The sequence below is a fragment of the Acanthochromis polyacanthus genome, chromosome 21 (assembly GCF_021347895.1).
Source record: "Acanthochromis polyacanthus isolate Apoly-LR-REF ecotype Palm Island chromosome 21, KAUST_Apoly_ChrSc, whole genome shotgun sequence".
NCBI classification, from domain to species: Eukaryota; Metazoa; Chordata; class Actinopteri; family Pomacentridae; genus Acanthochromis; species Acanthochromis polyacanthus.
This window is the reverse complement of record NC_067133.1, coordinates 7,610,882-7,627,564: the sequence shown is the minus strand read 5'-3', so window position 1 is coordinate 7,627,564 and position 16,683 is coordinate 7,610,882. Positions and strand designations below refer to the sequence as shown.

Genomic DNA, 16,683 nt, shown 5'->3' with positions numbered 1-16,683 from the left:
ACAAGTGAAAGAATTCATGTACTCAGAGTTCTCATTGTACAGAATTTACTGGAAACTGTCAGACGTTTCACAACATCAGAGACGTTTTTTCATGATTTTGTGTCTTTTCGTGCTTTTATGGATAAAACTAACAATTCCACAAATCTGGGGACGACAACAACCACAAATAGACCAAAAAATATATGCTAAAAGTGGCCACAAAACACCTATAAATTGACTCAAAACAATTTAAAAAAAGATGCTAAATGACCACAAAACATGCAAAACGGCTAAAACTGAGCACAAAACTACCAAAATAGACACAAAGCAACCACATAATGAAACAAAACAGCTATAAAAATAGACACAAAACAAAAATACATAAAACAACAACAAAATGGCTACAAATAGACTCAAAACAAGTCCAAGAGACCTTGATAAACACAAAGACACACCGCGGCTATATGTAGTCACAAAACAAGCAAAAATACAAACAAAACTTCCACAAGAAGATGTAAAACAGCCATGAAGACAGAAAAAATAGCTACAAATAGACACAAATAGCTAAAAATAAACACAAAAAAGCTACAAATAGACACTAAACAGCTAAAAAGAAACACAAAGCAACTACAAATACACATTAAACAGCAAAAAAAACAAAACAACCACACAAAGACAAAGTAATTCCTCTGATTTCAGGCTGTAAAATGCCATTTCAGTCGTCGTCTCACAGGCTTACCATGTTTATTATTTTAGTCATTAGAAGCTTCACATTCAGCCACAGATTTACATCCAACCAGTATGTAGAACATTTATTTTGAAGGGAGCATGAAAGAAGAAGCTGGCTTTTTTCTGTGCATTAAAATCCAGCAGAATGCAGAAACTGAAGTTTTTCCTGCAGCAGCTGTTGTGGATGTTTGTGTAAACAGAGAAAACCTCGATGTGACTGCGTGGAAACAGACACACAAACACACCGCTGTGACCTGAACACTGTTAGACTCACACTCAGCATCTGCTGCTGCGGCTTCACCTCCTTCTTTCTGCTCCATTGTCAATATTGACACAAATGTGAGAGCGGATACAGCGTGTCCTTGGCATGTGCGCAAACACACGTCAAGAAGAGCCGTGCAACACACCCTCAGTACACACTGTACACACACACAGACACACACACACACAGTGCAAACCAGGTCACGCACAGCAAACATCAGCCTGACTGACCTGTTGATTATTAACTCGCATTCATCTCTGTTGGTTCTTAAGAGGTAATAAAAGACAGAAAGGACACAAACAACCACAAAAAGACACAAATCAACAATGAAAGAGACACAATATACCCAGAAGAAGAGACAAAGTCACAACAGAAAGACTCATGATGATTTTACAGATGAAAAACAACCGCAAGGACATACAGAGCAACATCAAACAGAACTGAAACAAGCACAAACAGACACACAAAGCCACAAGAAGCACCACAAAGTGACACAAAAATGACACACAGAAATGCAAGACCACCACAAAAAGACAAAGGACCACAAAGACACACAATAGGTGATGCAAAACAATAATAAAAGACATAAAATCTGCAAAGCTCCAAGAAACAACACAAAAGGACACAATAAGATACAAAATACCACAAATCATCACAAAAGACACAAAACTACTGCAAATTCACCACATAAAGGCATAATCCACAACAAAAACACACAAAGCCACCACCAAGAGACACAAAAGCACCAGAAAAGGACAACAGTGAACAACAAAAAGACACAAAATTACTACAGAAAAGCACAAAAGCACACATAACATCACAAGGAGACACAAAATGACCCCAAAAATGTATAAAACCACAAAAAAAAAACACAAAGCCACCACAAAGAGACACAAAAGGACAACAGTAAACAACGAAAAGATAAAACCACCACAGAAAGGCACCTAACTGCCATTTAAGGACAGAAATGATCACAAAGAGACACAAAACAACCACAAATACAACACAAACAATCACACAAAATACACAAAATCATTCCTAAATGACACACGCTAACACAAAGAGGCACAAACTACTACACAAAAATTTACCAAAATGGCTACTGAAAGATTCAAAGACACAACCCTAAACCTGCGAAACAATCACAAAAAGAAAAATTACAACAAAAAAGAAGAATGATGCAGAATACGCCACAAAGAGACACAAAACTACCACTGAAAGAAGCAAAAACACAACAAAAAGATATGAAAGAAATTATACAGCGACAAAGGCACACAAATGTAACACAAACACACCAAACTAGGCACAGAGACACACCCAGAGGACACAGAGCTACAAACCAGGTCACAGATAGTTAGTCTGACACACTTTATCTCAAAGCTCAAAGGTTTTTTATCGTCATTGTTTAAAAAAAAGAGACAAGAGAAGCACAGCATCTCAATAATAGCAATAAATAGTCTATCTATCTATCTATCTATCTATCTATCTATCTATCTATCTATCTATCTATCTATCTATCTATCTATCTATCTATCTATCTATCTCAATTGAAATTTCTTTTCTGCACAACCACAAAAAAATCAACAATTACTGTAAACAGAAGCAAAAACTACACAGTTAGACTGGAGTGCATCATGTGTAGCATTTGTGTGTCTGTTTAGTCGTACTTCCTGAGACCAGTTAAACAGTTTGTGTCTTTATTTTTCAACATAATAAACGTGTCTTTTTCTAATGTCTGTGTAGGTTCTCATTCATCCAGGTCATAGTTATCCAAAGTAGTTTAAATCAATGCTCTTCTGGCTGTGTGGTGTGGGGTCTTTTGGGTGGACCAGTCTTTACCTGAGGGTGTAATTTGGCTTAAAAAAGACAGGGATCTGGTGTTTGTTGAAAACAACAAAAAACAAACAACAGATCCCTGGTGCAACCTGGTGTATGCAGTTAAATGCAGCGAGGAATGCTCAGATCTCTACATAGGGGAAACCAAACAGCCACTTAACAAGCGCATGGCTCAACACAGGAGAGCCAGTTCCTCAGGACAGGATTCGGCAGTCTTCCTTCACCTTAAGGAAGAAGGACACTCATTTCAGGACACCAATGTTCAGATTTTGGACAGGGAGGACAGATGGTTTGAGAAAGGAGTGAAAGAAGCCATCCATGTCAAAGAATCGTTGGAATAATAGCCCTGGACACACCTCACAGAGGTTTAGAAGCTGAGGCAACACCAACCACCACCAGAACTGAAGAAGCCTCTTGGATGAGAGGTAAAACGTCTTCAAGGAACTTTCTTAAAGTCCAGTGGATTGATTTAAACTACTTTGGCTCTATTTCTAATCTGCTTTGTGTTTTTGCAGAGCTGCAGTACCCCCTCTGTCCTGCTGGAGCCGCTGAACGCAGTGGCGCTACTGCACCGGCTTCACTTTGACAAAAGAAGAAGAAGAGGCTAATCTAGAGTTAGCAAACCAGCAGCAAATAAACACCTGAAGTAACGCAGTGAGTGAATTTACAGGCTGTTTACTTGCAAAACTAGACACGAGTTGTTGTTATTGATGTATTACGACGAAAATGTATTACTGATGTGTTTGTTAAATGAGTATAAATATAAACATTCAGTGGTGCAGCCCCGCTAACATTAGCGACACAAACCAGTTGCTAACTCAGTCAACGAACGACTCAGCAGTTAACGTTACTTTGATTTAGATTTTTAAAGGCATAATTAACATTTTAACAATATTTAGTAAAGCTAAGTTTCGCATTTTTCACCACTTAAAGCAGGAATATTACAGTTGTCGCTCTATTAACGGTTATCGAGCCGATTTCCCCTCAGAGATTGTTAACCGAACTCCAGTCTGAAATCTATCAATTAAAAGCTACTCTCTTTTCAGAAAGCATAGAAAACATTTAAAGCACGAGTCCGAACCGCTTGAACCTGCTCAATAATTCGGCTTCAGTCTACTTCACATGTTTAGCATAATTGTAAAGTTATTACATTTTGTTTATGCTCCTTAGAGCTGTTTCCACTCATCAGAAACAGCATCTTGACCCTAAAATAGCAGGATTTTAAATGGGGGTTTTGTAACTATTGAAGGTTATAATGTTCGATGTGAAAATCTTTGGATGCTCCTCAGTGAAATGTCAGAAAAAGCCACCACAGCTGGCATTTTTACATAAATTTGGCTTCTTAAAGTATAATACTGACTTTTTAATCCAAAAATCGTTTCATTTTTCTTATAATTTGACTGTTTATCTCACAGTTCTGTCTTACTGAATCAAAATGTTATTTATCTCATAATTTAAGTTTAAATTTTTTCCCATTATTTTTGATGTTGACATTATTTGACTTTGGATACACATCATGAAACAGTCATTCGATAGAAATGTTCTTGCTGGTATTGAAGTTCTAAGTGTTCTGTTTGTCTGTGTTGTTGAATAAAAGGTGCAGACATGTCAGCGGATACTAAGATTGCTGAGCTGCTCACAGAGCTTCACCAGCTCATCAAGCAGACCCAGGTAAAGTTATTACTTGTTGATGACGGGAAATCCTCTTTTGTCTTTGTATTATGTAGACAAGTTTTGGTTCATGCAGCATTATAGCACTTTTGGTGAAATGAATGAAATGTAAATAATCCTCGTGTGTTTTCCTTCAGGAGGAGAGGTCCCGCAGTGAACACAATCTGCTCAACATCCAGAAAACACACGAGAGGATGCAGACAGAAAACAAAAGTCAGTCAGCTCATTTACAGCACTAAACACACCGTTAGATTCTTACATTTTTAGGCAGCCTAACGTTTAATTCTGTGTTTTTATTTACTTGTACCTCCATTTCCCTCTAGCATCTCCGTACTACCGGACCAAACTGAGAGGCCTTTACACCACAGCTAAAGCAGACGCCGAGGCAGAGTGTGGGTCAGTGTCCACACATTCTCTTTCTTTTAATGCCACAACCTGACTGACACGATTTGATCCTCAAGAAGGAATCTCCTCAGATAAAACCTTTCATTAACTTTCTGAATCTGAAAACATTTCTCAGCTAAGGTCTCATTTTTTCACTGTGGCTCATTTTTCAATCTAAAATCCAGCAGCTCTGTGGAAACACAACAACATGAAGAAGGAGAAAGAGCTCAAAAATGTCTTCTGTCACTATGACACAGAATGACAAAAAGAGACTAAATTCAAATTAAAATACAAAAGAGAGAAGAGGCAAAAATGATGCAGAGGTTCGAAGTGACAAAGACACAATAAGATAAAAAAAACACCTGATGAAAATGATGAAAAAAGGTGCAAAAATTATACAAAAGATCCAAAAATAGAATGCAAGGATTCAGAAAAGAAAAAAAATGAAATTGAATTTGACTATTAATTTTACGATTTTTTTTAAAAAGCTGGACAATTCTAAATACAACAAAATTATCCAAACAATTTAAAGTGAGATAAATAAAAATTTACATCGATTTATAATAACTAATTTGTACACTGTTTTCTGACACATAAAACCTGAAAAATGGCATGAAAATGAAATATTACACGTTACATTGACAATGTTGTGTAAGACATTTTGCACATAATATCTTCAGCATGATAAAAGTTTGAAATCCTTCAATCTTCTTTTCTTGTTTTTCTCCTCAGTATTCTGCGTCACGCTCTCGATAAAATTGCAGAAATCAAGTCTTTGCTGGAAGAGCGTCGGATCGGTACGTTTGCGTCAACGCCGCTTCATCCTTTAGGATCTGTAGCTTCTTCTCTTTAATCCATGTCGAATGTTTTCCTGCTGTTTGTGCAGCTGCTAAGATGGCCGGCGTTTACAGCGACAGCGACCCTCCCAGGAAGACGATGCGACGAGGCGTCCTGATGACGCTGCTGCAGCAGTCGGCCATGACGCTGCCGCTGTGGATCGGGAAGCCTGGAGAGAGGTACAGCTGCTGCTACTGCGGAAACACCGGTTGCCACTTTATTAGGGACACCAGACACCTTCTGTGGAGATTGTCCATCTTTTTGTGGTGATTGTGTGTGTTCATGGCGATTTTACGTCTATTTGTGGTGATGCTGCATCTTTTGTGGTCATTTTGTGTCTTTTTTGTGGTTATTTTTGTCATTGTTGGTCAGCCAAAATAAGACATTTGAAGAAGTTTTGCTGGGTTTTGATATCTTATAATAGATTTTTTTTTATCAATTTTGAAGTTATTTCATTCAATAACAAGAAATGATCAGTTTAATCGGTAAATAGCTGCATTTTAACCATTTCCTTCATGTGACTGATTGTGTTCCATCTTCAGTTGGGTTTTAGTTGAATCACTGACGGGTGGTCGGTGTTTTGCTGTGACTTTCAGACACTAACTTGAGGTTTTCTTCTCCAGCCCTCCTCCTCTGTGCGGAGCGACGCCGGCCAGCAGCGACTACGTGGCCAAACAAGGCGACAAAGTGGCGGCGAGAGTGAAGGCTGTGGATGGAGACGAGCAGTGGATCCTGGCTGAGGTGGTCAGCTACAACCATTCCACCAACAAGTAAGAACATCACAGTTTAAAGTCAGCAGCAGCTCCACTCTGAAACCAAACATCACAGTTTCACCTTCAGCTCACAAACAGATCTGACTTTTCCCTCCGTCTCCCTGCAGGTATGAAGTGGACGACATTGATGAGGAGGGCAAAGAGTGAGTTCTTGTTTTGTTTTGTTTTTGTTAATTAATTAAAGAAAATGTAAAATAGGTGATCCTATCAGTATTTAGTAGAAGAACCTTTGGCTGCAGTTCTGCCATTGATCCTGTTGGTCTCAGAAAATCAGAAAATATGAAATTTTACATCATTCTTCTTTATAAACTCTCAAACTGTGTTAGGATCCACAGGAATTATGAGTGAGCGGAACTTTTCAGGTCCAGACACTAGCTCTCAGTTGGATTGAGGTCTGGACTCTGACTCGTCCTCCAGAATTTCCACCTTGTTGTCTTTAAATCATTTCTGTGGAACTTCAGCTGTTTGCTTCAGTCCATTGTGTTGATGGAAAACAAATCTTCTTCAAGTCTCAGTTCTCTTCAGACTGCATCAGGTTGTCCTCCAGGATTTCTCTAGACTTTGCTGCATTCATTTTACCCTCTACCTTTACAAGCCTTCAGGACCTGCTGCTGAGAAACATCATGATGCTGCCACCGCCATGCTTCTCAGTGGGGATGTTGTGTTTGTTATGATGGTTAGTGTCTGCTGTCCTCCAAACATATCATCTAATCTGATGATCTATAAGCTCCATTCTGGTCTCCTCAGACCAAAAAACCTTCTTCCAGTTGACCTCAGAGTCTCCACATGTCTTCTGGTAAACTCTGGTCCAGATTTAATTTGAGCTTTTTCCAACAGAGTCTTTCTCTTTGCCTCCTTAAAAGCTTTGACTGGTGAAGAACAGACAACAGTTGTTGTATGAACAGTCTCTCCATCTCAGCTGCTGAAGCTTGGAACTCCCTCAGAGGAGTCATAGGTGTCTTGGTTTCCTCCCTCACTAGTCTCTTTCTCTAGCCAAATTATTCTCAGTGTGATCCAACTATGCTTGAAGGGCCCTTGTGTTTTAGTAGCTACTTGAAGTCTGATTTTTCATGTTCTGTTCGTCGATTCATTCACTGCTGGTTTGTTTCTGCATGTTTTTCTAAAAGTCTTGTTTTTTCTACCAGGCGTCACACTCTGAGCAGACGGAGGATCATCCCCCTCCCTCAGTGGAAAGCGAACCCAGAGACCGACCCCGAGGCCCTGTTCAGTAAGGACCAGCTAGTTCTGGCTCTTTACCCTCAGACCACCTGTTTCTACCGGGCCCTGATCCACACTCCACCACACCGGGTGAGACCTCAGCACCAACACAGCTCCTATATTTAGACTATGAGTCACAGAGTCCATCAGCAAGAATCAAATACTGATTCACATCTTCTGTAGAGCACAGAACTCATCATATTCATGTTGTTTTTACTGTAATAAACTCTGGAATATTGGTCTCAATGTTATTAAAAAACGGATTAAATGAACATCATCATTCCTTGAATTTCCGTCAGTCCCTACCTACCTCTAAGAGCACAAAGAAATGCCATAAAATACAATAATAAGCAATAAGAAACAAGCAGGAAACAGTATGATATAAGATGTATGGACACTAATCATTATCCAACTTGATTTCAGAAAATATTTTAGTTTCTGTTTTCATTTTATTTGCTCTTTGTTGCCTTTATGATACTGTAACATGTTTGAAATAAATAAATAAGCAAGTACAGTGCACAATATTAAGAATAGCTAAAACTAATTGAAGTATCTCTTTACTTTGTCTCCAGTATTACCAGTCAGAGAAAGTTGATATTTCAAAATAAAGCGCATGATTTGTTGCTCTGCTGCTGCAGTTTGTCCCAGAAGTGAAAAAGTTTTCCTCTAAAACAAAATCTGTGAAGAAGAAATTAAATTATGTCAAAATTAGATTTTTCTTGCAGATCTGCACAAAACTAGATCAAAATCAGCTGAATGTGGAACTCTGATCCTCTCGATGCTGTTTGTTTTTTCCACTGTGAAGCTAACTTGGACTGAAAACACTTTGAGCTGATTGTGTTTTAACCGTTAAATGTGTTTTTGTTTGCAGCCACAGGACGACTACTCTGTTCTGTTCGAGGACACGTCGTACGCCGACGGTTATTCTCCTCCTTTAAACGTGGCGCAGCGATATGTTGTTGCCTGCAAAGAGAACAAGAAGAAGTGAGCTGGATCCAAAAAGCGCAGAACGAAGATTTACCGTCTGAAACGGCAGCAGTTTCATTTTTAAACATAAATATGATCAGAACTCTGAGATTGCTGCAGAAACTTAACTGAGCTGGAGAGAAACTGGGGTTGTATTTTAACAGAGAAACTTTAAATGTTTTTTAGACCGCCGCCTGTTGGTGAGAAGAAGAACTGCAGCTAAACTTCCAGCTGCTGCTTTGGGAACAAATGTTATGAGGTTCAAACTGTATATTTTTATATGTAAAGTGTCAATAATTTCTGTGTTGTATATTAAAAAATGTGACCATTTCTCTGTGTTGTTTTACTTTATACACTATAAACTGATTTTCTGCATTCAAATTCATCTTTATGAAGCTTGTAATATCAGATATATGGATTTTTTTAAATAGATGAATGGATTTGAAATGAAATAAAGCTGAACAAGAGGTCACGAAACACAACAGTTTCTTTTAATAATCGTAGTTCTTGTTTTTTTTTTTCAACATAACAAATAGCAAAGTACCACAGTATGCGCAAAAAACCAAATTACTACTAAAAATCCTACATTTAAAAAGGTATTGTAGTAAAAGTTCAAATTATGAAGAACTTCTGTCAGTGTTACTTTACATATATTATGTTGAGTTATTGTTAATGATGCTTCAGCAGCTGAACAAAATGAGGCTAACTAAATATTAAATTAGTAATCACATTTATTGAATATTTTGCAATATTCTTTAGTTTAATCTAACAATGCAGTGTATTTAACAATTTAATCAGTATGCAGACAGTTGTGCAATGAAAGTATAGATTTGTGCTAGTCTCTAAACAAAATAATTTAGAAAGTGATAAGCAAATTATAAAAGTAAAACTATTTTAGGTAAAATGTGTCATTTTTACAAACTCACCCCTGGATATTTTTGGTTACATCTCAATCTTAAAGCAACGAGTTGTCAGATAAATTTAGTTTATAGCAGTCGAGATTTTATTTTATTTCTTTTTAGTCTATATATTTTTGTGGTCTTGAAGGCAGCACCGTCCGGATGAATGGAGAAATCCGCTCCGGACCGAAAAAATCCGACAGTCCATGAAAGCGTCACAAAGCGCGTAAAAGAAACAAACATGGCGGACACGGTGAGTGTTTTAACGGTGATGTTTCGGCTTTTAACGGCTAAAAACACCAACTCTTTAAAGTATGTGATTTTTAAGAGGTGTAATGTTGTGCTGGTTTAAATTACTGTGGGATGAAAGTGAAAAATTGGAACAGGAAGCCGCAGAAACGAGTTAAATTAACGCTAACAGTGAATAACAGTCCGTTAGCATCAGGCTAGCTCCAGTTATTTCAAGCCGCTGTTTTAGTTTCATTTTTAGGTTTTGCTGACAGTACAACCGCAGATTTAACCTCATTTTAAATCTGGACTCGTCACTAAACCTGTCAGCGATTTTACTAAAAGTAACTTTCCAACAAATAAGGTCAAAGTAAAGCAGCTCCAGTTGGAAAGTGATACACCTGATATACCTCAGGTCCCTTTAGACTCGGCTGGTTGTTGTTTTGTAGCCTTTTATGTGGTTAAATATATATTTTATTGGTTGTTAATGATGCTTTAGCAGCTAAACGACTGTAAACTTTAAATGTTACGTTAGTAATTGCATTTATTTAATTTTTTATGGCATTCTTCAGTTTAATCTGTAACAATGCAGTGTATTTAACAGTTTAGTCATTATTATTGTTATAGCATTCAATTTATTAATTCGTTTTATTTTGTTTGTAGGAGACCTTTAGGAAAAACAAGAAAAACAGTTGTTTTTTTAAACAGAAATGACCAAGAAATCTGCATTTCCCAGTAACACAGTGGACACCAGTTACAAAATAGATGAATTTACTGGTGAAACAGAAAGAAGTTCACACGTTTTACATGTTGAAGTACTTTGCTTTTGGTCTCAGACATCATGTTATGCATATCTAAGCTCCATATTTTTCAGATTTACTTTTTTGTACAGATTAACAACTGAGTCCTTTAGAGATGCTGTAGGTGCCCTTTATAAGTAAGTTAGTTAGTTAGTTTCAGCTGATGGAAAAAATGAAAATTACTTCACTGGTAACATTTTCACGTCTGAACTTGTTGCACATTTGTAATAGTAAAGAGGGGATATTTCACATACATGACCAAGAAATGATGTGATTTTTAGTAAACAGAAGTAAAAAGTAATAAATAGGAGGACTTTAGAGTTGCAGTAGGTGGTGTTTCTGATTTAAAAACTGAAGCTATTTTGAGTTAGTTTCAGTTTTTTACTCTTGACGATGAAGAAATTACTGTAATATTACTTTACCTTCTTCCTCCAGTATTACTTCTTCCTGTTCTACTTTCATTTTAGCTTATTTTTAATGTAACTCAGTAATTTACCACTGCATTTATTCTGTTTCTTATTATTTATTCTGCGTTATCTGGAATTAAAATTTTCTTAGGGATTTTATAGTTCTGTCTTAGTTTGATCTTAGTCATTGTATCATATACATTTAAACTCAAAATGATTCATCTTCTGGCAAATTTTAAATTCAAATTTCGCTTTTATATTGAGTTTTTATTTGAGAAATAATTTTTTAATGTTAAAAATAAAACAGAAAAAACTCCAATTTATAATTAACATCTGTAGCACAGTATCTTTACTGTCAAACGCTATTGGTCATACATATTTATTAAGATCTATCAGATTTTAAAGATTTTGACATAAAATAAACTAAGATTAGCTTATGAAGTCCAATAAAAAATTACATTGCAGAAGACAAAGCTGGTAGTTTTTGGCTCACTTTTAATGTAATTTACGACTTTACTTGTGTTTTTGACTCTTTTGTTATTACTTAAACCCTTTTATTGTGTACTGCATGAATCCACGTGTGTTATTTCACAGCTCCAGATGCTTCTTTATGACTGGCTTCATGTTTTTTAACCTGTTCAGCTGCTGCAGACTTTGTAAACCAGATGTTGAATCTCTGCAGTGTTTCTGTTCTCAGGTGTCTGACGGTGAAGTTCAACCCGTGAAGCCGAAACGCCGCCGAATCCTCGACCCGTCGGCCATCGTCCCCGTCCCAGTTTACTCCAACAAGGTACGGAGGCGGCGCTGGCTCTGATTCTGGTGCTGTTTTGCTTCCTGCTCTGCTACTGTGTGTTTCTGTGTGTGTCAACATGCAGGTGTGTGTTTCCAGGTGAGCAGCAGTTTGCAGCTGAAGCCGACGGCAGCGTTGTTCACCACGAAGCCAAACTCAGGTGAAAGCAGCTTTAATCAGGCAGCAGCCGTTTTTCCACCCGTCGACTGAATCGTGTTTGTTTCTGAGCAGACGACGGCCCCGACGACAGTTTGTGGTCCGAGTTTTCGTCTCGAGAAACGCCTCCGCCCATCATCACTCTCAGCGACTCGGAGGACGAAGCAGAGCCCAAACGACGCGAAGCAGAGAAACAACCGTGAGTCAGACCTCAGACGGAGACAGAACATAAAAACTTTAAAGGCGTAGAAATTAGGGGGACGACTGTTTGAGGACGTTTTACCTCTTGGATGAAGGTGAAACGTCTTAAAGTTGGTTTCTACTGAAGCTTTGATCTGGATCACTGAGAATCTATCCAGACATTTTTTTCAGCTTTATGTTTATTTTTCAACTTATGCATACAAACTTCTTCATTTTTTTTGGTCTTTAGATTTAGAATAGCCTTTATTAGTCCCACAAGGGTAAATTTGCAACATCACGGCAACAAAGTGACAATAAGAAAAGCAAGAAAACTATAAACTAAAAAATAATATTTTTTCTAGTTTGATTTATTTTATCTGTAATATGCGATCTTTTCCTTTTTCACAGGCAGCTCTTCCCAAAATGTTTTAATCTCTCTGCACAGTGTTCCTTTACCCTCTACTTTTATTACATATATCTGTTATATTTTTATTGAGCTGATTCAGCTTTGCAAGAGTCAGGTATGTTTGTCTCAGCCAGTTATAATGAATGAATTCTCAGACATTTAAATGTTTGTGTTTTTTCAGAGAAGCAGTTCGTTGTCCGTCTCCTCCTCCAGAGAGTCCGGTCCAGAAACAATCCAGGAAGGTCCAACAGAAGATCAAGTGAGTCGGTTTGAGTTTCATCACATCTGTAACAGCAGAGAAATATCCTCCTACAAGGAATATTGATGCCCTTTAAGCTTCAGTGTACCGCCGGCGGTACACCTACTAATTTGCATAGGAATTTCAAGAATGTCCGACGGCCGCAAACGCGCTTATACAAAGACTATACACCGATGGAAAGCTTAGATTCTCATGAATCTGCCGGTATAAACCACTTTCAGATGCGATTACCACAGCGGGTGAGAAAAACACATTTGTCCGACAAAAACAAATATTCATCCATCCGTTCTCTGTACACGGCTTCAACGCACACAGCGCGACTCACATTTCCGGGTTCATTATTACACACAAAAATAAAGATTCCACAAAAAACGGCCATAATCCAACCTTTTACATCCAGATGACACAAGCCAGTAAACTATTTTGTCCAAAACATGTCCTGAAGTCGGTATAAAATCCCCGAATCGGTCCTTTTCAAGGAAAAGCACCTCGCGATGCCCGTCCAATATTCCCCGTATTTTTCGTAATTTTTTTTATTTAAAAATAGAATATTAGCGATTTTTTGTACTGAAAACGGCTGGAATTGACTGAAGCTTAAAGGGTTAATTACATTTGCAGCTTAAGTCAGTGTAAAGTAGAAAAAGAGTTTCTCCGCCGCAGAAGAGTGTTTTGAATGATTAGAAAAACCTCAGAATTGTAAAATTTGGTGCCACTTCCTGTGTGTTTGTGTACACAGAAACTAAACACTGTTCACCCAGACCCAGTACAGTGCAAAATAAACAAATATGAATGAATAATTTTAAAAATGTGTTTTCTCTCAGTGAAATCGACCGGAGTCTTCGGGCTGTCAGCTCTCTTCTCTCTCCGGAGTGTCCGAACCAAACGACCAGACGCCGACGCCGCCGGTCGTCTTCACCGCCGGAGAAGCAGCAAGACGACGTCATCATCATGAGCCCCAACGACGACGATGACATCATCATCATGAGCCCCGAGCCGCAGAGTTCAGAGTACAGCCAGTCGGTCCGAGAGATTCCCCTGAAGATCCGCTGCAGAACCGACGTCCACAAGATCCCGGTTCTGTCGGTACGAACGGAACGTTTAACACTAACTTTGTTTATAACAGAGTTCACAAAGTGCTTTAAGGTTCATTTCATTTTAAATCATCACATTTGTGTATCAGTTTCTGCTTTATCTCTGATTCATCTGAAACTCTTTATAGCATAAAATATGAATAATTCTGAAGACATTTGTGAGATTTTAATTTGAGCTTCATATATTTGTGTTTTATTGAGAATAAATATGGTCAGGAAATTGCACGTAAACAGCAACTTGTCAAACCTGCTTAATCAGTTGTGAAAGTTCAACATAAATAACTTTATTTTATATTTAAAGTATTCCACATGTTTAGTTTTGTATTATTGTGACCTGCAGCTACACGTGGTTCAGTAAATATCACTAGTTGACTTCTGGATTATCAGGTTTTACTAATGAGTTCAAAGATGAGACTTTTCATGACTCCTTCATTTTCTTTTTCGTATTTCAACTCACACATAATCTGATTATTGATCCACTTGTTAAATATTACAGATTCTATACTAATGTCTTGATAAGAAATGACAGTGAAAATTTCAGGTTTTTATCTTTAATAGTTCCTCAGATATTGCTGTTCAAACTGATTAAAATTTTAATGTGAGAAAAAACATCTGGAAGTGGGTCGAAGGGAAACTTTAAAAATATTTTCTCAGCATATATTTGATATATGAAGCTAAAATGACTTGGATACCATTTTAAATAGCTGTAGTTTATGATAAAAAAAAAGTTTCAAGGAAATCAGAAATTCCATATTAATAGTAAACCTTTAAAAATCTCCCTCAAAAGTGTCACAAAGGAACATTATTACCACCGAAAATGGTCCTTCATTTTTACCACCTGGTTTGTTTTGTGTTTTCAGTCGACACCTCTTAGTGACGTGGTTTCTCAGCTGTCCCTCATCCTGAGCGTCCCGCCTCCTCGCCTGCTGCTGCTGAGGGAGGAAGTCGAGCTGCCGATGGACGCCACCGTCAGCGAGCTCGGCCTCGGTATCGCTGACATCATCGGTGAGTCACATGACCTCAAGTTCAGTCATTAAAGGACGAGTACCCGAGGACTGAACGGAGAGATGCGGTGTGCTTTATTGCTCACCACCACAGCGTTTATAACCAAATCTACAGCATCTGAATTTAACATGCAACAAAGTCAGCAAAGGAGCAAAAAATGTATTAAAAATCAGCTAACTACACAACTAAAATCACAGAAAGAAGCTAAAATCATAGAAGTGAACTACACAGCTAAAATCACAGAAAGACACTAAATACACAGCTAAAATCATAGAAAGAATTTAACTACACAGCAGATCACAATTACTAAGACAATAATGGACTCTTATTACCTGATGTTGTATTTTACTGATGCTAATTATTTGTCATTACAGTAGATATTGATGGATCCAGCCTAGCACAGAGCTAAATAAGGAACCAGGCTGACCAGCCATGTCACTAGCATGATTCAAATTAGTTTTAATTGTTAAAAGAGTGAATTCAGCACAGATCTGAATCATTATGAAGAAAATTAAAAATCTTTTTTCCTGTTTCTGTGTGCAGAGTGTGTCGTCATGGCAGCGGAGGACAAAAGTGAAGCTTGCAGCGGCAGCATCATCACCGTGAGACTGCAGAGCAAAGACAGAGCTTCCTCTCAGGAGTTTTCTCTGGACAGAGTTTGTAGCTTTTCTTTCTTCTTCTCTCCTTTAGCAGCTTCGTTTCAGCAGCAGGACACGAACTGATGCTGTTTCTTTGTTTCAGGGTTCTCCGCTGGGCTCCGTCTTCTCCAAGTATCTGTCCACGATGTCTGCCGGCAATCAGAAAAAGGTCAGATTCCACTTCGACGGCTGCAAAGTGACGAACAGCCAGACGCCGGCTCAGCTCGACATGGAGGATGGAGACATCATCGAAGTGTGGACCTGACCCTCACCGTGGTTTCTGACATTTTATTTTATGTAAATGGGGAGCCTCCGATTCGGTATTTCAGTTACTTTATCAAGTAAAGTCACTTTATTTTGTAAATGCTGAAAATGCAAACTTGCAGCTTTTGTTCAGCTGAATATAGAATTATATTTTTTCAAAATGTAATTAAAAAAACTACAAACCTCGATGAGTCATTGTAGAGTTGTAAAATGTTTGCGTGAGCATACTGAAGCCTCTCCCCGGTACCTTTTCTACAGGATCTTGTTTAATTTATATTAAATGAGTACAATTTATTCAGAATAGAAATGGTGGAAGGAGCTTTTGGCTGGATTATACATGGTAACAGCTTTCACTTGATGCAGCACTTTGTATGACTTAATAAACAAATCCACTGGAAGCATCAAAACTGAGTGAACACATGGAATTATGTAGTAAACAAAAAAATGTGAAATAAGTCGAAACGTTTATATTTTAGATTCTTCTAAACAGCCACCCTTTGATTACTGCTTTGATTCTTGGTATTCTCTGGATGAGCTTCATGATGTAGAACCTGAAATGGTTCTCCAACAGTCTTGAAGAAGTTCCCAGAGATGCTGAGAACGTGTTGGTTCTTTTGCCTTCACCCTGTGCTCCATCTCATCCCAAACCATCTGGATTGGGTTTAGGTCATATGACGCAGCACTCGCTATCACTCTCTTTCTTGGTCAGATAGCCCTTAAACAGTCTGGAGGTGTGTTTGGGGTCATTGTACTGTTGAAAAAGAAACGATGGTCCAGCTAAATGCAAACCAGATGGAATGGCATGTCGCTGCAGGATGCTGTGGTAGTCATGCTGGTTCAATTTGGAATAAATCCCCAACAGTGTCAGCAGCAAAGCACCATCACACCTCCTCCTCCATGCTTCA

General features: G+C 38.1%; 2 protein-coding genes across 2 annotated transcripts; both read left to right on the top strand.

Moving 5' to 3' along the window:
* The first annotated feature begins 2,857 nt into the window (after positions 1 to 2,857).
* sgf29 (SAGA complex associated factor 29) lies at positions 2,858 to 8,985 on the top strand. Its single transcript, XM_051941414.1, has 11 exons — positions 2,858 to 3,231; positions 3,322 to 3,460; positions 4,404 to 4,477; positions 4,615 to 4,690; positions 4,801 to 4,873; positions 5,594 to 5,658; positions 5,748 to 5,877; positions 6,322 to 6,468; positions 6,579 to 6,614; positions 7,617 to 7,779; positions 8,561 to 8,985. The coding sequence occupies exons 3-11, from the start codon at positions 4,412 to 4,414 to the stop codon at positions 8,675 to 8,677; spliced, it is 873 nt and encodes a 290-aa protein (XP_051797374.1). The 5' UTR covers positions 2,858 to 3,231; positions 3,322 to 3,460; positions 4,404 to 4,411; the 3' UTR covers positions 8,678 to 8,985.
* Positions 8,986 to 9,748: 763 nt separating this feature from the next.
* On the top strand, positions 9,749 to 15,964 carry nfatc2ip (nuclear factor of activated T cells 2 interacting protein). The gene is made up of 9 exons (XM_022215779.2): positions 9,749 to 9,807; positions 11,687 to 11,779; positions 11,879 to 11,939; positions 12,011 to 12,134; positions 12,703 to 12,780; positions 13,602 to 13,863; positions 14,732 to 14,876; positions 15,420 to 15,532; positions 15,618 to 15,964. Exons 1-9 carry the CDS (start codon positions 9,796 to 9,798, stop codon positions 15,777 to 15,779), a joined length of 1,050 nt encoding a protein of 349 aa, XP_022071471.2. The 5' UTR covers positions 9,749 to 9,795; the 3' UTR covers positions 15,780 to 15,964.
* The last annotated feature ends 719 nt before the right edge of the window (positions 15,965 to 16,683 follow it).

Excerpts from the sequence above, each read along its gene's own strand:
- sgf29 (XM_051941414.1), top strand. The coding sequence starts at position 4,412 with ATGTCAGCGGATACTAAGATTGCTGAGCTGCTCACAGAGCTTCACCAG. Across the intron at positions 5,659-5,747 it reads GCTGGAAGAGCGTCGGATCG|CTGCTAAGATGGCCGGCGTT; the intron begins GTACGTTTGCGT and ends CTGTTTGTGCAG. Across the intron at positions 6,469-6,578 it reads TACAACCATTCCACCAACAA|GTATGAAGTGGACGACATTG; the intron begins GTAAGAACATCA and ends GTCTCCCTGCAG.
- nfatc2ip (XM_022215779.2), top strand. Across the intron at positions 11,780-11,878 it reads TCCCAGTTTACTCCAACAAG|GTGAGCAGCAGTTTGCAGCT; the intron begins GTACGGAGGCGG and ends GTGTGTTTCCAG. Across the intron at positions 12,135-12,702 it reads CGCGAAGCAGAGAAACAACC|AGAAGCAGTTCGTTGTCCGT; the intron begins GTGAGTCAGACC and ends GTGTTTTTTCAG.